Below are 27,748 nucleotides of genomic sequence, written 5' to 3' on the forward strand. Positions count from 1 at the left end.
TGACGCCAGGCGGCGCGCTCCTGCCCCGCCCCCGCTCCGCAGCACCGCTCCGCCCCCGCGCCGCTCAGCCAATCACAGCGGGGCCCCTTCCGGCCCCTCTCCGTGTTTATTTCTGCCGCGGGAAGGAAGGAGGCCGTGTGACGGGCACTTGCGTCGCCCAATCGGAGAGCCGCCCTCTCAAGGAGGCGGGGGCGGGTAAGCGGCGGTTTGGCGGGAGCGGGGCCGTGCGGCCTCTTCTTCGGCCCCTCTCGAAGCGGCCCCCGCCCCGCCGCTCTTCCCTCCCCGCCCCGCTGCTCTTCACTCACCCTCGTCGTGCGCCCCCCGTGTCCTCCCGCCTGCCCCGCGGTCCCTTCCGTCTCCCGCTGACCCATGGGGTCCCCTTAGTGCCCCGCCCCTCTCCCCCCCTCCTCTCCCCTCAGAGGCCCGTTGCTGGGGCTGCCCGAGCAGCCGGCCTAGGCGGCTCGGGCGCCCTTTTCCCCCCTCGCCCTTCCCCCCCGGCAGCTGCCCGGGCCGGGCTCCTGTCACCGCACTGATGGCCGGCGTGATCCGGCGGCTGGATGAAGCCGTGGTGAACCGCATCGCGGCCGGCGAGGTCATCCAGAGACCGGCGAACGCCATCAAGGAGATGATAGAGAACTGGTAACGCGGGGTCTGCCCCTCCCGCCCTGCTGGACGGGGGCCAGGGGGCTGCCGTGGGCGCGGGGCTGCCGCGGGCGCTGGGCCGCAGCCCGGCCTCGCTCGGGGCCGGGGGCCTGCTGAGGGGCTGCTCCGGGGCAGCCCGGCGGGCTGTGGCGCGGTCGGGCCCTCAGACAGCGGGAGGGGGCCGAAGGTGTCGGGCGCGCTGCGGCTCTGTCACCGCTGTCACCGCTTCCAGGCCGCCGGCGTGTAACGGGGGGTGAACATAAGTGTGGGTGCTGAGGAGAGATGATCCGTGTGCGCTCGTATTGACATGCAGAGGGGGACAACTCTGTTCAAAAAGGCTTGTCCAAACTTATGTTTAGTTTTTTCATTGTTGTTTGATAAGCTTATGAATCATTTGCTTTCAGTGTCGATAATTCGGTTATTTGTTCTGAAGATAAAGTCTGTCTGGGATTAAAATTGCTGCCTTTTCACTAGTAAGGGTAGTGAGCTGTATCAACCGTGCAAAAGCAAGCCGCTGAGTCTGCAGTAGGTTTCGGTAATGGGAAGAGCAGGTCTAGTTCTTGGACTAGGCACCTTCTTCCTTAATTTTTAAAATTTCTGAAAGTTTGTCATAATTGTTGTGGATGGTGATTTAGAATAATATATCACTGTTGCTAGAAGGAAAAAAGGAAGGAGACAGTAAAGATTTATTTGAAACAGAATAAATTCCAACATGAGTGACAACTAGAGTAGAAACAAACTATCACTTGTATGAGAGATTTAAAATTCAATTTAAGTCATATAGTCCTTTATACTCTAGAATTGCTGTTCTCTAGAATGCTTTCTTGGTTTCTGCAGTTTGGATGCTAAATCTACAAGTATCCAGGTAGTAGTTAAAGAAGGTGGTCTGAAGCTCATCCAGGTCCAAGATAATGGCTGTGGTATCAGAGTGAGTAAACAAAGTTGACAGCTGTATGCTGATGTTCAATACTACCTTTTAAAATTTATTTCCATTTATAAATGTTTCTGATCTCGAAAATACTTGGAAATTGAAAGTGACTTTTACTTGTCCCTTTCACATAGAAAGAAGATCTGGACATTGTATGTGAGAGATTTACTACGAGTAAACTGCAAAAATTTGAAGACTTGACTAGTATTTCTACATATGGTTTTAGGGGCGAGGTAAGGTCTTCATCAAGGTTTTGAAACTGTTCATTGTTTGTTGTTATCCTGTTATAGTGGGGTTTATATACTATCTCACAGAATCACAGAATCATATAGGTTGGAAAAGACCTTTAAGATCATCGAGTCCAACCATAAACCTAACACTGCCAAAAACCACCACTACACCATGTCTCTAAGTACCTCATCCAAACGTCCTTTAAATACCTCCAGGGATGGCGACTCAACCACTTCCCTGGGCAGTCTGTTCCAATGCTTGATAACCCTCTCGGTGAAGAAAAATTTCCTAATATCCAGTCTAAACCTCCCCTGGCGCAACTTGAGGCCATTTCCTCTTGTCCTATTACTTGTTACCTGGGAGAAGAGACCGACCCCCACCTCTCTACAACCTCCTTTCAGGTAGTTGTAGAGAGCGATGAGGTCTCCCCTCAGCCTCCTTTTCTCCAGGCTAAACAGTCCCAGCTCCCTCAGCCGCTCCTCATAAGACTTCTGCTCCAGACCCTTCACCAGCTTCGTTGCCCTTCTCTGTACGCGCTCCAGTACCTCAATATCCCTCTTGTAGTGGGGGGCCCAAAACTGAACACAGTATTCGAGGTGCGGCCTCACCAGTGCCGAGTACAGGGGCACAATCACTTCCCTAGTCCTGCTGGCCACGCTATTTTTGATACAGGCCAGGATGCCATTGGCCTTCTTGGCCGCCTGGGCACACTGCTGGCTCATATTCAGGCGGCTGTCAACCAACACCCCCAGGTCCTTCTCTGCCAGGCAGCTTTCCAGCCACTCTTCCCCAAGCCTGTAGCGTTGCATGGGGTTGCTGTGGCCCAAGTGCAGGACCTTGCACTTGGCCTTGTTAAACCTCATACAATTCACCCCAGCCCATCGATCCAGCCTGTCCAGGTCCCTCTGCAGAGCCTGCCTACCCTCCAGCAGATCAACGCTCCCGCACAACTTGGTGTCGTCTGCAAACTTACTGAGAGTACACTCGATCCCTTCGTCCAGATCATTGATAAAGATGTTAAACAGAACTGGCCCCAACACCGAGCCCTGGGGAACACCGCTTGTGACCGGCCGCCAACCGGAGTAAACTCCATTCACCACCACTCTCTGGGCCCGGCCGTCCAGCCAGTTCTTTACCCAGCGAAGAGTACACCCGTCCAAGCCATGAGCAGCCAGTTTCTCCAGGAGAATGCCGTGGGAAACCGTGTCAAAGGCTTTACTGAAGTCTAGATAGACAACATCCACAGACTTCCCCTCATCCACTAGGCGGGTCACCTTATCATAGAAGGAGGTCAGGTTGGTCAAGCAGGACCTGCCTTTCCTGAACCCATGCTGGCTGGGCCTGATCCCCTGGTTGTTCTCTACATGGCGTGTGATAGCACTCAGGATGATCTGCTCCATCAGCTTCCCCGGCACCGAGGTCTGGCTGACAGGCCTGTAGTTCCCCGGGTCCTCCTTCCGGCCCTTCTTGAAGATGGGTGTCACATTCGCTAATCTCCAGTCAGCAGGGACTTCCCCAGTTAGCCAGGAAATCTCCTTCCCAATACTCTTTACAGAAGGTTCTGTTTTTCTGAGAGAGTCTGCTGTGTGAATATGGTTCAAAATACATTTCTTTGTCTTTCAAGATTATATATGTCTCCCTAGGCATCCCTCTATTCTTTTTGCTTTCTGGAGAAAGATTTTTTTTTTTTTTAAGTAAAACAAGGCCTGGCTTCTCAAATGTTGCTTCAGGAGCCTACAGGTAAAAGACAATGAAAGACTTGAGTGGAAGGTGAATCTTTGATGTCAGACATTTGTCTAAATACAATACTTAAAACTAAATGGTTGAAATGTACATTTGTCTTCCTTTGCTTTTGCTGTTAGTCAAATTTAGTGTCTCTGACCCCTCGGATATAGTAGTTCTCCAGATTCCCATAGGCTGTATCTAAACTTGTCTGAAAGAACAGTCCAGGATGAGTTCTGCTCTCCCCTCCAGACAGACAAGAAGATACATAAGTATGTTGCCTGGGCTCGGATATATAGATTCTTGCACACTTGTCCTGGTTTCATCTGGGATAGAGTTAATTTTCTTCCTAGGAGCTGGTATAGTGCTGTGCTTTGGATTTTAGTATAAGAATAATATTGATAACACGCTGATGTTTTGGCTGTCGCTAAGCGGTGTTTACATTGGTCAAGGACTTTCCCCCCCCCTGCTTCAGCTCCCCATGCTCTGCCAGGTGCCCAAGAAATGGGAGGGGGCACAGCCAGGATAGTTGATCCAAACTGACCAAAGGGCTATTCCATACCATATGATGTCATGCCCAGTATATAAACTGGGGGGAGCTGGGCAGGGGGTAGCAATCACTGCTCAGGGACTGGCTGGGCGTTGGTCGGCAGGTGGTGCAGGTGGTGAGCGGTTGTATAATTTTTTTTTTAAATATATTTTTTCCCCTTTTCTCCCTCCCTTGGATTTTGTTCCTCTCTCTCTCTCTCTCTTGTTGTTTTTTCCTTCTCATTATAATTCATTATTATTATTACTATTATTTTGTTCCAATTATTAAACTGTTCTTATCTCAACCCACGAGTTTTCTTACTTTTGCTCTTCCGATTCTCTCCCCCATCCCACTGGGGGGGAAGTGAGCGAGCGGCTGCGTGGTGCTCAGCTGCCGGCTGGGGCTAAACCACGACAGTCCTTTTTGGTGCCCAACATGGGGCACGAAGGGTTTGAGATAATAACAGATTAACCAGAGCGTATTAAGGAATTTAGATCTGTTAGTAGTTGTAGGATGTGATATTGATCCATCTGTTCCTAGCATTGGTTTACCTGATCTGCACCATGCTCATTTTTTTGCCGTACATGTTAAAGATCGGTGTTGGTTTTTGCAGTCTGCTGTGCTCTGCTTTAATTGGTGATGTTTTGCCTGTGAGATTTGTTATTAAAACAGTGACCTTGGGTTTATTTTGGTATCTAAGTGCTGTACTGAAACCATTACTGTATGTCAGGTATCATCTTATGGAGACAATTCGCAATTATACTTCTTCCTCTGAGAGGTTTTTTATGGAGGAAATGCAGAATTGTACCTTCACTACTTTCTTCTACAATGCTTCCTCCTTCATTACAGTAACTTTTCAGTATTTTGAACCTTGGGTAGTTAAGATACTTGTATTGGTATTGCTTGGGAATATTGTTTCGATCTTGTCCAGGGTTAGTAAGCAATTTAAGAATATCATCCAGAGATCTGCCCCAAGGCTGGATAGTTATGAGTGGCAGGGTGTGTGGGATAGCATGGGCAAATGCCTAGGACGGTGGGCACCTCCAGTGTTTTGGAACTTCACCCCTGAACAAGTGCTGAATCCTGAAAAATTCGTAGAATATTTGGAAAAAGTATGCTGTGACTCTGGCAATTCTAAGGAGATACAAATCACTGCAATGTGCTGGGGTCTGGCCCATGCCTACCGAGCCCTGTTCAACGCTACTCAGAACCCTCAAGGATCTGGTGACAAAACGACAGGCACTGCGGCTGCTCCAGCCCCCCCTGCGACAGGCACTGCGGCTGCAGCTGCTCCGGATAACTCTGTTACAAGCATTGCGGTTCAAACAGGGAACGAACCCATGTCAGTATCAGTCGCCCCTATACATAAAAAGAAATCCTGGAAGCGAAAGTCAGCTCGTTTAGAAAGGGAAGATGAAAGAGCAGGGCCATCACAGGAAGAGGAAGAACTCGTAAATGAGACTGAAACCACCCGATCCCTATCCCTGAGTGAGCTGCGAGATATGCGAAAAGATTTCAGCCATTGTCCAGGGGAGCACATTGTCACCTGGCTGCTCCGATGCTGGGATAGCGGGGCCAGTAGCCTGGAATTAGAGGGTAAGGAAGCCAAGCAGCTGGGATCTGTTTCTAGGGAAGGGGGCATTGACAAAGCGATTGGAAAAGGGGAACCAGCCCGCAGCCTCTGGAGGCGACTCCTGTCAGCTATAAGAGAAAGATATCCCTCAAGGAAGATGTTGTATACCGCCCCAGGAAATGGACCACCATGGAGAAAGGTATCCAGTACCTGAGGGAATTAGCTGTGCTGGAAGTGATTTATGGTGACCTGGACGATGTGCGGTCACCCATAGATCCAGACGAGGTCCAGTGCACAAGACCTATGTGGCGGAAGTTGGTACGAAACACACCACCATCATGTGCCAACTCACTGGCAATACTGACCTGGAAAGATCGAGACGGTCCAACAGTGAATGAAGCTGCTAGTAACCTCCGAGAATACGAAGAAAGTATCTCTTCTTCCTTTGTCTCAGCTGTGGAGAAACTGTCCCAAGAGTTCCAACGGTTCAAAGAGGATATGTCCTGCTCCCTACCTACACGGACCAGTGTCTCAGCTATTAGGAGTCAGCGTTCTTCTGCTCAAGAGAGAGGATATAGAGGGTACACACCACGGGGCACCCTATGGATTTACTTGCATGACCACGGAGAGGATGTGAGGAAGTGGGATGGAAAACCTACCTCAACCCTAGAGGCACGGGTACGTGAGTTGCAAGGAAAAACAATCACCAAAGGGACTTCTTCCAGGAAAATTGCTGCTCCGGTTTCCAGTGGACAGTTCCCCAGACAGAGTAAGAGGGCTGATTTTAATGAAGAAATTCCTGACTCATACACAAGAAATGGGTAATGAATATTATGACCAGGATTAGGGCGGCCCTGCCTCCAGCCAGGTGGAGGAAAGGGACAACCGGGTTTACTGGACTGTGTGGATTCGATGGCCTGGCACATCAGACCCACAGGAGTATAAGGCTCTAGTAGACACCGGTGCACAGTGTACCCTGATGCCATCAAGCTATATAGGGGCAGAACCCATCTGTATGTCTGGAGTGACAGGGGGATCCCAACAACTGACTGTATTGGAGGCTGAAGTGAGCCTAACTGGGAATGAGTGGCAAAAGCACCCCATTGTGACTGGTCCAGAGGCTCCGTGCATCCTTGGCATAGGCTACCTCAGGAGAGGGTATTTCAAGGACCCAAAAGGGTACCGGTGGGCTTTTGGAATAGCTGCCTTGGAGACGGAGGAAATTAAACAGCTGTCTACCTTGCCCGGTCTTTCAGAGGACCCTTCTGTTGTGGGGTTGCTGGGGGTTGAAGAACAACAGGTGCCAATCACTACCACAACGGTGCACCGGAGGCAATATCGCACCAACCGAGACTCCCTGATTCCCATCCATAAGCTGATTCGTTGACTGGAGAGCCAAGGAGTGATCAGTAAGACTCGCTCACCTTTTAACAGTCCCATATGGCCAGTGCGAAATCTTAACGCAGAGTGGAGACTAACAGTAGACTATCATGGCCTGAATGAAGTCACGCCACCGCTGAGTGCTGCCGTGCTGGACATGCTGGAACTGCAATACAAACTGGAGTCAAAAGCAGCCAAATGGTATGCTACAATTGATATTGCTAATGCGTTCTTCTCAGTCCCTTTGGCAGCAGAGTGCAGGCTGCAGTTTGCTTTCACTTGGAGGGGCGTTCAGTACACCTGGAATCGACTACCCCAGGGGTGGAAACACAGCCCTACCATTTGCCATGGACTGATTCAGACTGCACTGGAACAGGGCGAAGCTCCAGAACATCTGCAATATATTGATGACGTTATCGTGTGGGGCAATACAGCAGAGGAAGTTTTTGAGAAAGGGAAAAAAATAGTCCAAATCCTCCTGAAAGCCGGTTTTGCCATAAAACAAAGTAAGGTCAAGGGACCTGCACAGGAGATCCAGTTTTTAGGAATAAAATGGCAAGATGGATGTCGTCGGATCCCAATGGATGTGATTAACAAAACAACAGCCATGTCTCCACCAACTAGCAAAAAGGAAACACAAGCTTTCTTAGGTGCTGTGGCTTTTTGGAGAATGCATATTCCAAATTACAGTCTGATCGTAAGCCCTCTCTATCAGGTGATCTGGAAGAAGAACGATTTCAAATGGGGCCCTGAGCAACGACAAGCCTTTGAACAAATTAAACGGGAGATAGTTAATGCAGTAGCCCTTGGGCCAGTGTGGGCAGGACAAGATGTAAAAAATGTGCTCTACACCGCACCGGGGAGAATGGCCCTACCTGGGGCCTCTGGCAGAAAGCACCCGGGGAGACTCGAGGTCGACCCTTAGGGTTTTGGAGTCGGGGATACAGAGGATCCGAGGCCCGCTATACTCTAACTGAGAAAGAGATATTGGCAGCATATGAAGGGGTTTGAGCTGCTTCAGAAGTGGTTGGTACGGAAGCACAACTGCTCTTGGCACCTTGACTGCGGGTGCTGGGCTGGATGTTCAAAGGGAGGGTCCCCTCTACGCATCATGCAATTGATGCTACGTGGAGTAAGTGGGTTGCACTGATCACACAATGGGCTTGGATAGGAAACCCCAATCGCCCAGGAATCTTGGAAGTAATTATGGACTGGCCGGAAGGCAAAGGTTTCGGAATATCGCCAGAGGAGGAGGTGACGCGTGCTGAGGAGGCCCCACTGTATAATAAACTACCAGAAAATGAGAAGCAATATGCCCTGTTCACTGATGGGTCCTGTCGTATTGTAGGAAAGCATCGGAGGTGGAAGGCTGCAGTATGGAGTCCTATATGACAAGTTGTAGAAACTGCTGAAGGAGAAGGTGAATTGTGCCAATTTGCAGAAGTCAAGGCCATCCAGCTGGCTTTAGACATTGCTGAACGAGAAAAGTGGCCAGTGCTCTATCTCTATACTGACTCATGGATGGTGGCAAATGCCCTGTGGGGGTGGTTACAGCAATGGAAGCAGAACAATTGGCAGCGCAGAGGTAAACCCATCTGGGCTGCAGCATTGTGGCAAGATATTGCTGCCCGAGTAGAGAACCTGGTTGTAAAAGTACGTCACGTAGATGCTCACGTACCCAAGAGTCGGGCCACTGAAGAACATCAGAACAACCAGCAGGTGGATCAGGCTGCTAAGATTGAAGTGGCTCAAGTGGATCTGGACTGGCAACATAAGGGTGAATTATTTATAGCTCGGTGGGCCCATGACACCTCAGGCCATCAAGGAAGAGATGCAACATATAGATGGGCTTGTGATCGAGGGGTGGACTTAACCATGGACACTATTGCACAGGTTATCCATGAATGTGAAACATGCGCTGCAGTCAAACAATCCAAGCGGTTAAAGCCTCTGTGGTATGGAGGGCGATGGCTGAAATATAAATATGGGGAGGCCTGGCAGATCGATTATATCTCACTCCCACAAACCCGCCAAGGCAAGCGCTATCTGCTTACAATGGCGGAAGCAACCACTGGATGGCTGGAAACGTATCCTGCGCCCCATGCCACTGCCCAGAACACTATCCTGGGCCTTGAAAAACAAGTCCTATGGCGACATGGCACCCCAGAGAGAATTGAGTCAGACAACGGGACTCATTTCTGAAACAACCTCATAGACACCTGGGCCAAAGAGCATGGCATTGAGTGGGTGTATCACATCCCCTATCATGCACCAGCCTCTGGGAAAATTGAACGATACAATGGACTGTTAAAGACTACACTGAGAGCAATGGGTGGTGGGACGTTCAAACATTGGGATACATATTTAGCAAAGGCCACCTGGTTAGTCAACACTAGAGGATCTGCCAATCGAGCTGGCCCTGCCCAATCAAAACTTTTACGCACTGTAGAAGGGGATAAGGTCCCTGTAGTGCGCACAAAAAACATGCTGGGGAAGACAGTCTGGGTTACTCCTGCCTCGGGCAAAGGCAAGCCCATTTGTGGGATTGCTTTTGCTCAAGGACCCGGGTGCACTTGGTGGGTAATGCGAAAGGATGGGGAAGTCCAGTGTGTACCTCAAAGGGATTTGATTTTGGGTGAGAATAGCCAATGAACTAAATGGTATGATGTTAACTGCTATATAATACTGTGTGTCATCACTTGTATGATTACTATACACCATATCCATGGTATTTCAATAAGGATCACCCAGATTAGTGAAGAATGAATTTCGATGAAAGCAAGCAAAGTGCAGTGGTGATGGAACCAGAACTGGCTTCAGCATGCAACAATCCAACACCACACACCATCCCTTCTGCCATGAAGGACTATTATGACAGATGGAGCCCAAAGTCATGGACTAAATGAACTTAATAAACATTTTAGAAGGATGGCCCATAGACCAAGGGAATGATAACTGTGTGTACATATATAGATATACATATCAAGAGACAGGAAAGGTGGTGGTGATTAATTGTATTAGAAAAGGTAGAACCTGGGCATGACATAAATGGTATAGAATAAGGGGTGGATACTGTCCTGGTTTCATCTGGGATAGAGTTAATTTTCTTCCTAGTGGCTGGTATAGTGCTGTACTTTGGATTTTAGTATAAGAATAATATTGATAACACGCTGATGTTTTGGCTGTCGCTAAGCGGTGTTTACATTGGTCAAGGACTTCCCCCCCCCCCCCCCCCTTCAGCTCCCCATGCTCTGCCAGGTGCCCAAGAAATGGGAGGGGGCACAGCCAGGATAGTTGATCCAAACTGACCAAAGGGCTATTCCATACCATATGATGTCATGCCCAGTATATAAACTGGGGGGAGCTGGGCGGGGGGGAGCAATCACTGCTCGGGGACTGGCTGGGCGTTGGTCGGCGGGTGGTGAGCAGTTGTATCATTTTTTTAAAAATATATTTTTTTCCCCTTTTTTCCCTCCCTTGGGTTTTGTTCCTCTCTTTCTCTCTCGTTGTTTTTTCCTTCTCATTATAATTCATTATTATTATTACTATTATTTTGTTCCAATTATTAAACTGTTCTTATCTCAACCCACGAGTTTTCTTACTTTTGCTCTTCCGATTCTCTCCCCCATCCCACTGGGGGGGAAGTGAGCGAGCGGCTGCATGGTGCTTAGCTTCTGGCTGGGGCTCAACCACGACAACACTCCAGAGATTAGACTCTGCTTGAGTCCTCTCCTCACACACTTTCAACATAATCAGCTCCACAGCCAGTAGAGTCTGGTCCTGAGGCTGGTTTCAGCAGGCTGTGTAGACATGTCCATTGAGTTTTTCAGGAAAACCATTGTAACCTAACTTTGTAATATTACCTGCAGTCAGAAGAACAACTTGGGTAGGAATGAGGAGATAATGGCTAAAACCTTCCAGCTGTCTCTTGTTAACACAAAAGGAGGAAAAGAATACAACTGTAATAACTTCGCAGATTTCTTTTAGCTATATTATATGGTTAGCTGCTTGCATTGTCAGAGATAATGAAGTGTTAGAAAAGCCAAAAGAAGGTCCTGGATAAAAGTCAGTGTTATAGGTACTGAAGTTTGTTCAAGCTTTACTGACCTGCCATTTTCTTGTGAGGGTTTTTTATTAATTACTTGCAAGTGGTATATCAAAATTTAGTGATGAAGTGTTGTGTTGTGTGTTGAAGTGTGGACTCTCCTTCAGCAATCAATGGTCTCCAGAGCAAGGTTTACAAAGATGCTTTCTCTTTCTCTAGGCATTGGCTAGCATCAGTCATGTTGCCCATGTTACTGTAACAACTAGAACAGCTGATGCAAAGTGTGCATACAGGTATGCTACCTATTATCAAGTGACTTCTGCTGCATGTAATAATCAACAGATGTATTTAATTCTCTTTTCAGTGCTCTTATAAAGGAGGAGAGTGGGGTATGTGTTTCTATGGTAGTTACAAAAAAGACCCAGAATGTGAGAAAACATAGTTTGAGTGATTTTTTTTGTGTGTGTGGTTTTTTTTTTTTTTAATTCCAAATTGTAAAGGTAAGCTTTTGGCTTAAACCATATATTTTAAAAATAGGGGGGAAAAAAAAGATAATCTTCAAAGGAATTCTACTTCAGCAGCCAATGTAGGAGCTTTTTATTTTTATTTTCTGCCTAGAGCTACTTACAGTGATGGAAAAATTAAAGCCCCTCCAAAACCCTGTGCTGGAAACCAAGGAACTCAGATCACCGTAAGTTTTTGTGCATGTTCTCTCTTGTCCCTCTTCTGTTCCCTGGTCATTACGCTTACACCACTTATTGGTATGTGTTACATTGTAAGGTACATGACAGTATCTCCTTAGAATATTTTCCAAATGATGTTGGGGGTTTTTGTTTTGTTTTCTTCCCCAAGGTAAATGTCAGAAGATCCTCCCCCCCCCCCGCCCCTCCCCCCCCGCGGATAGCATAGTCATACACTATCAAAAATATTTCATAATCCTTCTGGTCTGCTGAAAGCCTCCATGGACAGTTAGGACTGCAAGAAGCTTAGAATATGGAGAAGTGGTCTACATTGTGTAAGCCAGAGTGGGAAGATGAGGGCTGGCACATGAAACTGCAGAACTGCTGTTTGTCTTTCAGTCATATCTTTCTTATATCTAGCAAGCTTTGCATGTGGGTTGGGATTAGGATTGGCAGTAGGATTATGAAGAATAAGGAGTTTGGAATGGGAAGGACTGTGCATGTTGCACAGTGTAGGGTGGAAAGTGAAAGCCTGGCCTGGGAGTCTGCAGGTGTGTCTTGCTGTGGGAACATATACCCAGCAAGCTTCACATGTCAATGTTTAGGATAATGTTTATTAAAAAAGAAGATGAACTTTAAACTTCTGCCTTTCTCACTTTTCTATAGCAGAAAACTAATTTGCATATTGTTTAAATAAATAGTGAAAAGGAACAGTTTAAGCTGCTGTTGTAATGACATTAACAGCCTTGATTGCAGCAACTGTTTTAACACTTATTTGCATTTCATTAAGACAGTGTAATCAGGGAATCCATTGTCATCTGCAATGGAAAGCATGTAACTCACTGAAAAGTGAGTCGTAGAATTGTTGCTATTGGTAAAAATCCTGTTGTAGCAAAATACTTGAAAACATACATTTCTCTGGAGTTGTATTTTGTTAGGTGAACCTAAGCAGTTAAGGAATAAATTGAATGTAAAATCCTTCATAAACTAAAATGTTTTCAGAAAATTTTGTAGTATCTATTAAGAGGATGGATTTAGATGAATTATATAGCGAGAGAAGATTTTTAAGATGATTTTTAATTGTGATCTTTTTCTCTGTAGGTTGAAGATCTTTTTTACAATGTAAATACAAGGAGGAAAGCTTTAAAAAATCCAAATGAAGAATATGCAAAAATACTAGAAGTTGTTAGCAGGTAAACTGAGATAGGGGTCCCCAATTTTTTCTACTGCCATTGGGAGTACTGGGTGTTTTCAGAGGGACTGGCATATGTGTATGCAGTGTCATTTTGTTGTTGTTTTTGAGGTTTTTTTAACTATTTGTTAGTATACAGTGTCAGATAACAGTCCAGTTTGATACAGAAAATCCAGAGGAGAAACATTGTATTCAGTCAATTACTATTATTAGTAAGAATTCCAGCCAACAAATGGTGATAGACTTGAATGAGTGAACTCTCAATGAACTTGGGCTGAATAGAATCCAAGTAAAAACTCTGCAAGAGCATTGAGATTTGGCTGAATATGAAAAAGCTGAATGGCAGGAAAAAAAAATAATATCACTTTAGCTACCAGATGTTCTCTTCCTGGGTCCCTTTGTTGCATCTTTTGCCACGTGCAGAGGCTTTGCAAGCAGGATCTACACAATTTAACCAAAATAATGGCTTTACACTTTCAGTAAACACAAAAGCTAGCAAAGAGTAGCAAGACTGTATGCCTAAACATTAGCCTGCTCCCTGAATGAGCTACTTAAGAGTCTTTCCTGGCCAGGCAGACTTCAGCCAGGAGGTGAAGGGTCAGGTCCCACCGCTCCATGGAACAGGCTGATCTGAAGTCTTGCTGAGTTACAGGCTTCCGACTCATTGGTGTGTTTTTTCCGTTAGGATTTTACATCTTTTCATTTTGGTTGTTTTCCTCTTGAATTTTTGAGTTACTGTCCCGGTCACAAGAGTCTAACCTCTGTCTGCATTTGCATGTTTCTCATCTTGCAAGGTTCTACCGTGTGTTCTTTCTCACAACTTAGCAACTTCCCTAGAAGTTTGAGCCAGGGTTACGCAGCTGTAGTGTATCAGAACTTGGCCCTGGGATCACAGACAGCTGAACCATCTGGGTAGGGGAAGTTAGAAGGGTGAGCCAGCCATTTTTCAGATCCTTCTCCATAGTAGCTGAGACTCGATTCTGTTACACTGAGGAGGTTTTGCTGTTCTAGTTAAACCTATGCAATGAAACTGAACTAACCAGGCCTATAGAAGTTGATCAGGTTTTTTTGAGAAATAAGCTAAGCTGATCCTTGAATGTCATATGGTTACAGGTGAGTTATAAATGGAAAACATTTATTTTTATAGCTGTTTAGTCTACAAAAGCTCAATTTGGCTCAAATCACATTACTGTGTAACAGGAAATGAAATTATTTGCCCCCCTTACTAGCTGCTTTTCAGCATTCAGGGAAAGTAACCTTTTCTGTCACATACTGCAGTCTTATGTTTACTTGTTTTTCAGGTATGCCATCCATAACTCGGGCATCAGCTTTTCAGCTAAAAAGGTAGGTAAATAAAGTCTTTAACTTCACCGTGTGTCTATATATATATATGTGTGTATAATATATATATCTGAAAAAGCCAGAAAATTTGCACTGCGTCTTTTGCAATGGGAATAGTGTATAGAGCTTTCCCTTGTACTGAAATGTTGAAGTGTATGTTGATGCAGTTTGTATAGAGAACGCATTAGTTAAAAGTAAACAAGACAAAAATGTATTTGTCAGGAGTTTGGCGTTTTCTATGTGGTCAATGTTTTATTTTGGTTTAGCTTTGAGCTGTTTCAACTTCTTTTAAGAGTCTGGTTACTAATAACTGTGTGAAAGAGGATGCGGTAGAGTACCTTTATTCTGTGGCATTCTTGATAATTATTTACTGAACTGCTTATGTTCCTCATTTTCAAAGATGGAGTTACTAGCCTGAATGGGTCTGTGATCTAGCAAATCTTGTAATCCTGTGCCATTTACCATCTATTGTTTTTCTGAACACAAATAAGTAAATAATAATACAAAACATTATAATGATATGTCCCATGCCTTTGTGTTAGAAATGTTATTAAGTTTCATGTATTTCTAAAACTTCAGCCAGAACTGTGAATTGATTGATACTCATTTCTGCTCTCTTTAGCAAGGTGATACCATGTCAGATGTTAGAACCTTATCAAATGCCTCAACAGTGGACAACATTAGGTCTGTCTTTGGAAATGCTGTTAGCAGGTATGTTGATGTCCAGTTTCCTTTTGACATGAAGTTTTCTAGTAAATCTCCCTCCCCTTTCTCTTTTAAAGAACGTGGGCTGTTCTAACTTTTCCTGCTTCCTTCAAGGTGAATTACAGAGAAGAGGGAGTGTTGCAATAATAGAGGTCTCCCTTGTCTTGCAGAATGTGTGACTTTTTTTAGTATATCAAAGGAAAGAGGGAAGTTGCAAAGCTGTTCCTTTAATGCACTAAAAGGGAGCCATCTGCTTATAACTTTGTGTGCTCATTTAAAAGGAACAAGCTTGTACCTGTGTTCTCTACAAGTTCCTAGCCTCTTCCTACACCATGAAAATCTTACCACTTCTTACCACAGTCTGCTATCTGATAAATTTTGAAGTTTCCTCGAATTTGTTTTTCTGAAATCTTATGGTTTAATATTTTCACAAAAGCTACATTAGCTGAGGTTCAGTAAACCAGGCAGAAAAGTTGAAAACAAATAAAACCAATCATCTTTTGAAAATGTATCTGCTACTTTAGGAAAAATTCTCTCTTTACAAGACATTGAACTGTGAAGAATTCATTGAATGGACTTGTGGAATGGATTTGTCCCAGGAATACTTGGGTGTCAATTCAATTCAGTTACTAAAATTACACTTCACATGTAAGGAATGTAACTTTTAATACACATAAACACCTTTATGAAACACAGCAAAATAGAGAGGCTGTTTAGTGAAAAGGTTTGCAGTGTTGTTTGTATTTCTTTGTTACATACTTTTTTGTCTACTACTAATGCTTATTTGATTAGTTTTTCCTTTGTACAGTTCTGAATAAATTGTCCATTTCAACTTAAATGTTTTGATGTCAGATGTTTTAATGTGAAACTTCTAATGTTTTAACTTAAATGTCAGATGTTTTGTAGTGAAACTTTTATTTTACCACATTTAAGATGGTGTTTAGTCTAGCTTGTTATTTTAACTTAAAAGAACACAAATAAAAATGGCACTCAGTATATATTGAGGTTGAATTGGAAATAAGTAGCCCATAAGCCTTTTCTATGTTAACTTTAGAAGTTGGCATAATGCCTTGCTAGAGCTCTGTGCTCACCAACTACCAAAGCAGATTTCCTTGACTAGTGAATCGTGAAAATGATAAAAACTGTTTTGAATATTGTTAATGTTAGGATCTGTATTGCATGATCAAGAAAGAAATGTTTACACTTTTATGACTTCTTAACAGCCCAACAATAAATATTAGACTGGCAAAAGTGAACAGAGTAGTTCAAGAACAAGAATGTTCTTCCCTGGCTGCTGACAATTTTGAAGTGTCCTTGTCTATCTCTGTCAATTACTTAAATGGTGAAATGCATATTAGAATTATCAATAGATGCTATAATATTATGGATACTGTGATATATTAAGGTATTAAAAAGATACTTTTTACAGACTCCAACCATACTGTATTACTATTTAACATTTACTTAGAAAGAAGAAACAATGCAGTTCAGGTTAAATAATTTTTGTGGCTCAGCAATGAAGGTTTGAACTCTCAAATAATTCTAATGTTTTCATTAACTGTGATATAAATAGAATTTAGAACAATATATCGCTACTTGTGAGTACTGTTTGAAACTTGCATCAACTGAAAAACTTGTTGTGTGTGTGTTTCTGTCAAACTGTCAATAGGGAACTGATAGAAGTGGGTTGTGAAGATGCAAGTCTGGCCTTTAAAATGAAAGGCTACATCACGAATGCAAACTACTCTGTGAAGAAATGTATATTTTTACTCTTCATAAACCGTAAGTTTAAAAAAAGAAAAAAAGGCAGCATGTTGTACAGTCATATGTTGCTTACATAATAATCAGAAGAACAAAACTTTCTGAAGAACTGAAAAATGTATGAGTGTTCTTAAACATTGAAGAATAATGAAGTACAATACTTCAATGAAATATTACAAAAACATTGAAGTATTACAGTTAGTCGAAGATCTTAAGGTGTTTTTGTATTTGTAATGTGCATCATGTTTGCACTCTAAATAGTGGAAAGCAGCTAAGACTGGGCCTAAAGAAACTTAAGCTTGTGGAGTATCAAGGTTATGATTGTGTCCTGCCGACTTGTACAGAGTGGTCTTTCCATTCTGTAGCAACGTTGGCATGGGATGCAACAAACCTTGACTGTATGAAATAATGAAAAGGTAGTCTAGTTATTTCAGTATTTGTGGAAAAAAAACCTTCTAAGTATAAAACATACTAAGAAGATATTGCCTATTCCTGGTTTTATATGAAGAATAAATAGATCTCGGGGAAAAATGGATATAACGGATGCCCTTTGAAGATACAAAGTGTGAAGGAGTTAGTCTGAAGGAGCAGTTGGACGCTGCGCAGTGTATTTCAGTGGTGCATTTTGAAAGCAGCATTTTGTTCTGTGTTTCAGATCGATTGGTAGAGTCAGCCGCTTTGCGGAAAGCCATAGAAACTGTGTATGCTGCTTATTTGCCAAAAAGTACGCATCCATTCCTATACTTAAGGTAAAGTAATAGAAGTAGCCTTTTAATACTATCTTGTAGGATATAGCTAGGGTCAGTAGGTTTAGAAGGACATTTGTATTCCTGATAGTCGTGTTAAGCATTGCACTGAGGTACTTAATTGCCAGACAGGAGATAATTCACTGTGCATCTTTAATGCTATAAAAATCAATCACATTAAAGAAATCTTAAGAAGGTGGGCCTTATTTTCAAAAGTAGTGAGTGTCTGTAATTTCAGCTTAAGTCCTTTGACATTATGGATGTTCTTCACTTAAAATGAGTTACACTAGGAATAGAGCAGAGCATTTAAGACCAGTCAGATAATTTATTCCAAACTCGTTAATGTTTTTCCTTGCTGGGATTTATATTTGTGTCGTTATTTTAACAGTTACTGTTCCTCTTGGTATGCTAACGCAACAAAAAGAAGTGAATTGCATACTGCTTACAGGAAATAAATTTTTTTTAAAGTCAAGTAATAGCTAAAATTGAACTGAAACTGTCCTTTAAAAACTGGAGAATATGATATAGAATGGAAGACCTGGCTTTGTAATTGCTAAGCAATTGAATCTTGCCATTCACCAGTGAAACTTATTGATATTCAGTGCTTTCTAACAATAAAGTTCTTGCATTTCAGTGTTTAATTGGATTCCTGCTTGGGATTATTGCTAAATGACAGGGCATCAGAAGCATTAACTCATGAGACACTGCAAGTAAAAGATCTTTCTAAAAACTGTTTTGTTGGTAGTACAATGGAGAGATTGGTTTAAGCTTACCTATGTAAGCTGATTTTGGTGAGTTTGCAACAGAGTTCTTCAGAGTAATTATTTTTTAATACACTACAGTCAGATTTGTTTGGTATAACTTTAGCAGGTTTTAGGACTATTTTGGCTTCTCTGCATGGAGTAATGGCCCCAGGTCTGACAAATTTTGTACTGAACTAATTTGTGCCCTCTCTGCCATCCATGGGAAATTTTAGGTTAACTTCTTTTTAAAATGTTTTCCAGCCTGGAAATAGCCCCTCAGAATGTAGATGTGAATGTGCACCCTACAAAACATGAGGTCCATTTCCTTCATGAAGATAGTATTCTAGAGCGTGTGCAACAACATGTAGAGAGCAAGTTACTGGGCTCTAATTCTTCAAGGATGTACTTCACTCAGGTGAGAATGAGTTTGAAGTGAACACAGCTCTGCACTATTTTAACTATTGTGGATACATTTACTTTGTTCAATAGTACAATCTGCAGTGATTGATATTAATCAGTGTTATACTGGTAGCTTGAGATCTTTGCTCTGTGTTTCAGGGATGGATGAAATTGCTTTAATATACCAATGTTAACAATGTGGCAGTGAACTTACTGGAGAAAAAGTGCATGAAAACATTTTAAATACTCTTCTGTCAAGTATCTGTTCAGTCTTTTTGATTTTATGATTATATTAGTCTTCACATGTGGTAAATTGTTTTTATTCTTCCCTGGTTTATGTGAAAGACATGTGACTGAGCAAATTGTTTGTTCTATGTGTTTGACAACACCTTGGATTTAATCTAACTGGGAAAAAAATCAGGAGGAAGATTTCCTAATATCTCTTTATATAGACCATAGTTTATAATTATAACTAATCTTTTAAAAAAAAATTTCTTTGTGCTTTTTTACATTAAAGACTTTTCCCTCTGAGATAAGGGAATGCTAACTAATGATTTTGTTAACTGCCAAGATGATGACATTTATGCTATGTGTCTAGCAAGTGCAAAGTTGGCAGCCTGTTTAAGCCATTGACACTGTGTTTGTGGGGCTTGAAAGTTACTTGCCTCTGAGCAGTAAGATGCTGTGAGAAATGTGGCTGATCTTTGTGGGGGTTTTTTCTTGTTGTTGTTGAATCTCTTCTCTTTACTTTCCCATATCTGGACGAAGACATTGCTTCCAGGGGCCGACTGTTCTTCCAGTGAGGTTGTAAAAGCATCAGCAAACTCTTCTGCGGTTACCAAAGGAACCAGTGATAAAGTTTACGCACATCAGATGGTCCGCACTGATTCTCGAGAGCAGAAATTGGATGCTTTTCTTCAGCCAGTGAACAACCCCCTAAGTACAGGCCCCACCGAAGTGATGGCAGAGGTTAATGCAGGACCTCCGGAGGGTGTGGTCAGGCCACAGGATGCTGAAATGGAAGATGTCAGTGATATAATTGAAATGGCTGATGTTCAGGAGGACACAGTGATGCCTGGGGGGCCGAGTGAGAGTGGACACTTGTCTCCTGAGACGGTGCCTCCTCGGTAAGTTTCATCTTTCCTGAGGTCATGCAAGGCTACCTATTTATTTCATGGCATGGCCCTGAAACTGAAGATTTTTCTGATCTCTTTGGAATTCTGCTTTTTCAGAAGGAAAAACTTTCCTAGAATAACTTTCTATGGCATTTTATTGAGAAATTAAGCTTCATCTGTGAACTGTAAATTACATAACTTGTGATTAAACTTTGTAACTGGAATGGGATTTCCATGCATACTGAAAGGCAGGAAGCAGTATAAATAATTACACTAGCTTTAGTTTAGGGAGATCATACTGGTCTGTCTCTCTTTGGAGGCCCTCCTTTTGTGGGGGGATAGAAACTATATCACTGAATTTTGCAGACATTACCCTAGTAAAGATAAAAGTGCTGTAATCTTTTTATGGCTCCTGCAGGAGCTGTTATGAGAAGCCAAAGTCTTCTGAGGGAATCTGATTTTCCCCCTGCCTCCCCCCCCCCCCCCCCCCCCCCCCCCCCCCCGGCAGTATTACAGAAAAATGATCATGAAAAAAAATCATTAGGAATACCAACATTTTTTGATGTGTCCTTTAGAGCCTGATTCACTTGGTGCTTAAGCAACAGATGTCCGATGTGATTGGTATTAAGAGAGTTGTACATTCTCTTACGAACTACCTTTTCCTAACAAATTATGCCTTGGAAGTAAAATAAAACAGTCTTTCTATCTGGGAAGCTTTGGGAAATTTTCTGCATTTCCTGTGTTAACGTACAGCATGTGAACGGAACATCCCATCTGTTGGTGTGTTTTGCCTAAGCGACAGGAAAATTGAACGTAATTCCTTTTGTTTCGGTATTGCAGAAAGAGACCACGGGAAGACGTGGACGTAGAAATGGAGAAAGATGACACCAGAAAGGACATGACTGCTGCCTGCACCCCTAGAAGAAGAATTATCAACTTGACCAGTGTATTGACGCTCCAGGAGGAAATTAGTAACCAGGCGCATGCAAGTAAGCAAGCTTTTTGCTTCTCAAGATGATTGTTATTCCACCAACTAAATATGATGGTTTGAACTGCTGAGGAAAAAGATATTTAAAAGGTGGCCCAGTCAGCTCACTATGCTGCTAAGCGAGCTTTTAACAAAAACGTTGCTTAAATGTCAGGGGCCAAACTTTGAACAGGCAGCTGCCATACTGAGCCACACTGGAGGACTGTTTTAAAAACTTCTGTGTACCTTGTTAGTTGATAGACGTTTTATGTATTCTAAATATTTTGCAAACCTTAACTTGCATCAAAACTAGTAACACTATAAAATCACAGCTTGAAAAGCTAAGTTATTTTGTAATTTTCAAACAGAAATGGCAGCTACAATTGGTCACTACAAAAATTTTGCTGAGCTGCATGATTGTGAAGTAGACTGGGACAGGCTTGATAGTCATCATCACTTATTTACTGCTTTTGCTTTTCACTTTCATTTGTATCTGTCTCACTTACATGAAATGATGAGACTGGTGAAATATTATTCTCTTTTCTGGTAAGAGTTGTTTTGGAAAAGGTAAAAGGTTTGCAATTCTTCCAATGGTTGCTTCCCTCTTAGCTCTTTCAGTTGCCTTCAGAGTCATACTGAGTCACATAACCCATATTATTCAGTTAGTCTAAATGTTGGGAATCTTGTGTTCTGGGGGTTTTGATGAATTTATTTTGATTTTTCTGGTAGTTAGAATTGGGGACGCTCCACAGCTAAAATGGCTAGACTAACAGACATCTGTAATAAATAACTTTTTATAAAGTACTAAAAATCATGATCTTTAGAAAGCATGTACTTACACTTTACTTGTGCTCCAGAAAAAGTTTTGCATTAGGCTGGTAATTCCATATCTGACTGTCACTGTTTAAATACTGAAATCAAAGGGTTGTCCCTGAGCCATAAAATGTCTCAAAATACATGGTAGAGCTTGTGCAGCTGCTTGAGGTTGTGTCTTGTCTTCACATGTGTAACAAATACCTACAAGAGACCTTTGCAAGAAAGAAATACTCGTCTCGCAATATTGTATTCCTTTGGAAAAGGTAACAGTGGAATTTGGGTAGCATAGTGTTTTGTATGTGGTGTGACTGCAGTGCCAAGCTCCTGTAACAAAGCTGCTCTCAAGGACTGCAGCTAGTGACATTTTTTTGTGGAATCCCTAAAATGAACTTTTAGTATGGAACCTGACTTCTCATACCTTTTTTTTTTTTTTAATATATATGAATAAGAAGGCCGGAAACTTATTTTGGGAGAGAAAAATAAATAAATTATGGACCTATTCTATCACGCTTTCAGAATTTAGTCTGACAATATTATATTTTGTTGCAAAGTTTTATTTTACATCTGCAGTTTTCTTTGAAGTATGTCTGTGCACCCATACTAACCTCCTGTGGTTGGAAACAAACAAATTTTGAAAGGCTATTCAAGTCAAACACAGATTTTTTTTTTTTTTTAACTTGCATTTGTAGTTTAACTGTTATATAACTAATCTCACTTACGCTTTAATATATATGATCATTTGTGTGCATACACATATACTTAATATTTCAAAACATGGATAATTGGTAGTACAGGCCTATAGAAGCAGCAGGGGTGTAGTAGTGACTGAACAGTAATCTGGGACTTTAAGGCTAAAAAGACACAAACCACTCAACTAAATAAATTAGGGCAGGGTTGCAAATATGAAATTATATCCTTTTGTTTCTTCCCCACCCCCTCAATTGTTTCAGATCTTCAGGAGATGCTACGTGATCACTCATTTGTTGGCTGTGTCAGTCCTCAGTGGGCTCTGGCCCAGTATCAGACAAAACTGTATCTTCTCAATACAACAAAACTCAGGTAAAGAAGCTGTTAGACTCGTTGGCAGTTGAAATAAGTACCAATTACCTAGCTAATTAGGAGAAGGAAGGAAATGACAGGAAAACCAACATCGTTTTCTTGTTGCCCATCTGAAAAGTCATGAGGCTAAAGATTAAGCAATCTGTTCACAACAGTGGAAACAGTCTGGCATGCTTGGGAAAAGTTGCAGGGAATCAGTGTAATTAAAATGTCAGCTCCTGTATTGTGTGCTTACAGACTCAGGGAAGGGAGAGACTTACTTGCTTCATAATCGTCTGCAGCACACTGTAAAGATGAGCAAGCAGAGGCTTCAGAAAAGTAATGTAAAACGTTGTATCCAATTGGGTTAAGAGAAGCTGCAGGACAAGATCATAACACAAAGTTTGTGGGTTTGCATATGCAGCCTTACAGGGCCAGCTACACAGATTTTGTAACAAAGAGGAGAATATACTTAAGATAGACATGTCTGTCAGTTTCCAAGCTCCTGTGCATTTCTTGCAGTGCAGCAAAGGATTAAAGAGGTTGAAATATAAGGTATCTGGGAGTAAACTGATAGCGGCTGCATGCTTGAGTATGGTGCAGAAATGTTACAATGTGGCTAATGATGTCAGAAACCAAGAAACAGATTTAACTGTAAACATCTAGATAGTGCGTGTGAATCTTAAACTGTTTAGTTAAAGTAAGATTTTTGTTAGTATGAATGGATATGTATGTCTGTTTCCAAGATGACCCTTATTTTCCCCTCTTGATGGTAACTTGGAGATACATGATCCTGTCCATGTAACTAATTTTTGTACTTCAATTTAGCCAAGAACTCTTCTACCAGATACTTATTTATGACTTTGCAAACTTTGGAGTCTTAAGGTTGTCTGTAAGTATTATTTTACATTATATCCTATATAAAAAGATGTTTTAAAATTTATTTACAATAAGCCTGTCCTTTGAGACAAATGTATAGTTTTACAGGTCGGTTTTTGTCCGCTACAAGAGCGATGTTTTGTTTCTTTTACAGTAAGAATAGAATGTAGATAACTCTGTTAGTAATTTTGTAGCTACTACTGTAAGTTGTTATCCTGGCTGCTTGTTATTAGTGTCACTTCTAGATATTCACAAAGTTTTGCTATTGCTTGTTACATTGGGACAAATAATTAATCTGAATACACAATCTATCAGAAATACAGCGTTGATCACAGGATAAACGCTAGCAAATATCACAGCACTTTGCAGAACTGTGGACTGCACAGAATATATCAGAAAGAAATTCCTGCCTTTTTAGACTGGTTATGATAAGCAGAACTGTTTGCTCTGCAGGCCAGAAATGGTATATTACAATGAGTTTATATGTGAAGGAAGAAGCTATAGATTTCCAATAGAGCGTGTTCATCACTAACAACAGTTTTGCCTTCTCCATTCTTAGGAGCCAGCTCCTTTATATGAGCTTTCAATGCTTGCTTTGGAGGATCCTGAAAGTGGCTGGACAGAAGAAGATGGCCCAAAAGAAGGGCTTGCTGAGTACATTGTGGAGTTTCTGCAAAAGAAGACTGAAATGTTGAAAGATTATTTTTCTCTTGAAATTGATGAGGTAACTGCTGCTATTACCTCTGGCAGTAAATGAATGGTGGACTTGGCAGTGTTAGGTTTACGGTTGGACTTGATCTTAAAGGTCTTTTCCAACCTAAATGATTCTATGATTCTACATTTTGGTAACAGGTAACTGCAATAGCTTGCTTGCAGTACTTACTGGAGCTAGTTCTTAGTGATAATTAAGTTTTAGGTGGCTTGCTCATTTCATTAAAAATGCTCAGGACTTATGCTGCTTTTAGAAGGGTGCTACACCAAGAAGTTTATATTTAATTAGTTACCAAACAAAATAATTTAGTCATTGCTTCCATAACTAGAATGCAGACCTCTTATCCAACAAGGTGTGCAGCTTAACCAGCTCTGTAGCCAGGCAGGGCTGCAGCATCACCATTGCTCTCGGTGTGTGTCTTTTTTTTTTTTTTTTTTTTCCTTTTTTTGGGGGGGCCTAATGCATCCCTTACTCTATACAAAACTGAACAGATTCATCAAGGGTCATATAACCCAGACACTTCACTCAGATATTCTCCTGGGAAGTGGGATCTGTGTAGTCAGTGGCTAGAGGTAGAGGAGGAAGCTGAATTCAGGTCTTCCTGAGCCGAGTGGCTTAAATCCAGGCCTCATGAAGTTAAACACCCCTGCTAACCCTCTTCCTGCAATGTCTGCCTGGCATCAGGCTTTAAAAACTTGTAGCTTCAGATACCCCTACAGCTCACTAAGTTTGATAAGAATCAGTCTTACAATACGTAACAGTTTTGGTGCATTTACTGCAAGAACGAACTTTTTTTTTTTTTTTTTTACTGAAGCAGTATTGTTGCCTTGCAGGAAGGAAACCTGATTGGGTTACCACTTCTGATAGACAACTATGTTCCACCGCTGGAAGGACTGCCTATGTTTATCCTTCGCCTGGCCACAGAGGTATATTCTCTTAATGATTTTAGTCATTCACAAATTACTTTTTCTATTTAGGAAAGAATGAAGTGAATCAAATTCATTCATCAGAAGCTGCAAAGGAAAGGCTGGAGTTGGTTAAATGTACTGTTACATGCTCCAGACACTTTTGCTATGGTTACTGATTAGTTGTGCTTTGCCTCTGCATTCATAAGTACTGATTGAATGAGAATATATTTTGATTTGAAAGACTGCATTTCTACCCTTTTTTGTTGTTGTTTTTGTCTATAACTTCACCTTATCAGCACAAAAATGGCCAAGACATTATTATGACTTTTCCATATTAAGAACCTCTATCAAGTCTCTAACTGCTAGCCAGATTCTATTAAATGACTTCTTTTTCTTGTAACAGGTAAACTGGGATGAAGAAAAGGAGTGTTTTGAAAGCCTAAGTAAAGAATTAGCTATGTTCTACTCGATTAGAAAGCAATATATAATAGATGAAGCCAACCTGACAAACTCTCAGGTACAAGAATATGTAACTAGTCATATGAACAAACAACTAACACCACACAGGAAAGTTCTTCTTTTTCAACTATAGGCTTCTAGTCCCAACTCCTACTTTCAGTGAAGTGAATCAAGTATAGCAGTGTGGCAAAATTCTGGAAGAATGTGGGTTATTTTCTGAAGTATTATATGTATCAAGAGAACCTTTTAACTTTGAGTATTGCAGTGTACTTAATATTACAGCAGTCCTTGGCCTCTGAGTTTGGGATGTTATTTTTTTAACCTGCTGAGCTATGATAAATTTCTATAGAAGAATAAGGATGCATATAAAAAATATAGTCTGCTTGTGTCTAAGTATCTGCTTAATCATTCAGTTAAGCTAGTCCATTCTGCAAGTGACTTTCCAGAGCTTAAAATTAACTTGACTGTATAGAATTAACTTCTCTAATACTAGCAGAATTTTATAATTACTGTAGTCTTACATAATAAAGTTTCTTAAGGAGTGCTCTCCTCCAGTAAAAGAGAATTTAAATTTAACTGTTTGTCCTTTTTTTTTTTTTTCTGTATTTCAGAATGAAGATTCTGACCCTGGTTCAACAACATGGAAATGGACTGTGGAACATGTACTTTACAAAGCTTTTAGGACTCATCTTTTACCTCCTAAACACTTCACAGAAGATGGCAACATTTTGCAGCTTGCTAACCTGCCTGACCTGTACAAAGTTTTTGAGAGATGTTGAGCAAGTAGTTATTATAGACTGGTGCATATCTAAAAAACATTAATGTTACACTCTGGTTTACTTAGTAGAGGATAAAGCTGCAATCTTGATGGAGGAAAGAAAAAAGGGGATTTAATATCATATAACATGGTCTATTTTCCTTCTGTTGATCAAAGAATAAAAATAATTGTTTTAGCGATGTCTAAATGCAACTGAAGTTCCTAAACTAAAATCTCCACTTATGCTGTGAGTTTCACTTGTAAGCAGTATGCTAATAGAGTACAACTTCTACGAAGAAAATTAATTGGGTTAAGTAATTGTGAAAGGAGATAGAACTTAATTGAAATGTGGGTGCTTTAACTTAGCTTGCTTCTCGAAAGCAATATAGGTTACCTACCTCTTTTTGTTTTAAGAATGACTGTTGTGTGACAGTACCTGCACTGTGAATGTGCACGCAAAGCACTTAAAATCGTCTGTTACTGCAGGAGCTAGTCTTGTAATATTTCAGGCAAATAAGGCAAATCCCTTCCCTTTTAATCAAGGAGTCTGAAAATAGAAACAGGAATCCTCTGACAGATAGCAAATGAGCATGCACACATGACATTCATTTCAAAGAAGAGTTGCAGCTGACAAACCTGAGTATAGGCTCCATTAGTCCTGCTCAGGCAGGAAAAAAAATGCTTGAGCTTTCATTTGACCCCTGACCTTCCCTGAGACCATCACAAACTTGAATTGTCACGAGGAGGCCCTTGGTGCCACTCTGCAGCTTCAATGGGGGTGGTCTAGAGGAAGTGAACTAGAAGCACGTGGTCTCCACCATATGCCAAATGAGGTTTCAGCAGATGTTTTGTACATGTGAATGCTCTAAAAAACCCCCAACTATTCTTTATCTTCAGATAAAGAACAACTAATCAAGGTGCTGATGGTTTCTTCTGAACAAACAGACAAAATGAAGGCAAAGAGGCAACAGCACAGACCATCATCTGTGATCACTGAACTACAATTGTCTCCACTTTAATCAGTAGGCCTAGGGAGATCTGCTACATACGAGGCTGTTTCTCAACAGGGAAAGCATTTTTCTAAGTCTGAGAGGTATCTAGCATCCAAACCACAAAAGAAACCAAGCTTCAGTTTTGCACTGTAAAGATACCTGTTCCATTTAAAAGAAGCCCTGGTACAAGCAGAAGCACTGGATTGCAAAGGTCCTGAAACCTGCCTTGCTTCGAGAAATACTCCTGAAGGACAGCAGTTTGCAACAGGAAAGCATCTGATGAGAGTCCAGGAGGATGGTTCCTCTCAGATGGGCATCTGCTGGCCTCAAGCAAAGTCTAACATGGGGGCAGTGCTGCTTCAAGTACTTCAGAATATAATGACACTGCAGGTGCTGCTCATTTCCCACTTGTGATGTACCAGCTTGAAAAGACTGGAAGTTCTTAATATGGACAAAACCCACGCTGTTCCAGAAAGCACCTTCTTCCT

General features: G+C 41.9%; 1 protein-coding gene across 1 annotated transcript; it reads left to right on the plus strand.

The window, feature by feature from the left end:
• Window positions 1–406: 406 nt before the first annotated feature.
• MLH1 (mutL homolog 1) lies at window positions 407–27,748 on the plus strand. The gene is made up of 19 exons (XM_075493448.1): window positions 407–639; window positions 1,480–1,570; window positions 1,705–1,803; window positions 11,270–11,343; window positions 11,669–11,741; window positions 12,832–12,923; window positions 14,224–14,266; window positions 14,886–14,974; window positions 16,638–16,750; window positions 17,385–17,478; window positions 18,480–18,633; window positions 19,386–19,744; window positions 20,573–20,721; window positions 22,466–22,574; window positions 23,382–23,445; window positions 23,992–24,156; window positions 24,978–25,070; window positions 25,456–25,569; window positions 26,123–27,748. The coding sequence occupies exons 1-19, from the start codon at window positions 533–535 to the stop codon at window positions 26,288–26,290; spliced, it is 2,250 nt and encodes a 749-aa protein (XP_075349563.1). The 5' UTR covers window positions 407–532; the 3' UTR covers window positions 26,291–27,748.

This window comes from Mycteria americana, chromosome 2, assembly GCF_035582795.1.
Source record: "Mycteria americana isolate JAX WOST 10 ecotype Jacksonville Zoo and Gardens chromosome 2, USCA_MyAme_1.0, whole genome shotgun sequence".
In the NCBI taxonomy this organism is placed as follows: domain Eukaryota; kingdom Metazoa; phylum Chordata; class Aves; order Ciconiiformes; family Ciconiidae; genus Mycteria; species Mycteria americana.

Excerpts from the sequence above, each read along its gene's own strand:
- MLH1 (XM_075493448.1), top strand. The coding sequence starts at position 533 with ATGGCCGGCGTGATCCGGCGGCTGGATGAAGCCGTGGTGAACCGCATC. Across the intron at positions 17,479-18,479 it reads CATCCATTCCTATACTTAAG|CCTGGAAATAGCCCCTCAGA; the intron begins GTAAAGTAATAG and ends AATGTTTTCCAG. Across the intron at positions 25,570-26,122 it reads CCAACCTGACAAACTCTCAG|AATGAAGATTCTGACCCTGG; the intron begins GTACAAGAATAT and ends TCTGTATTTCAG.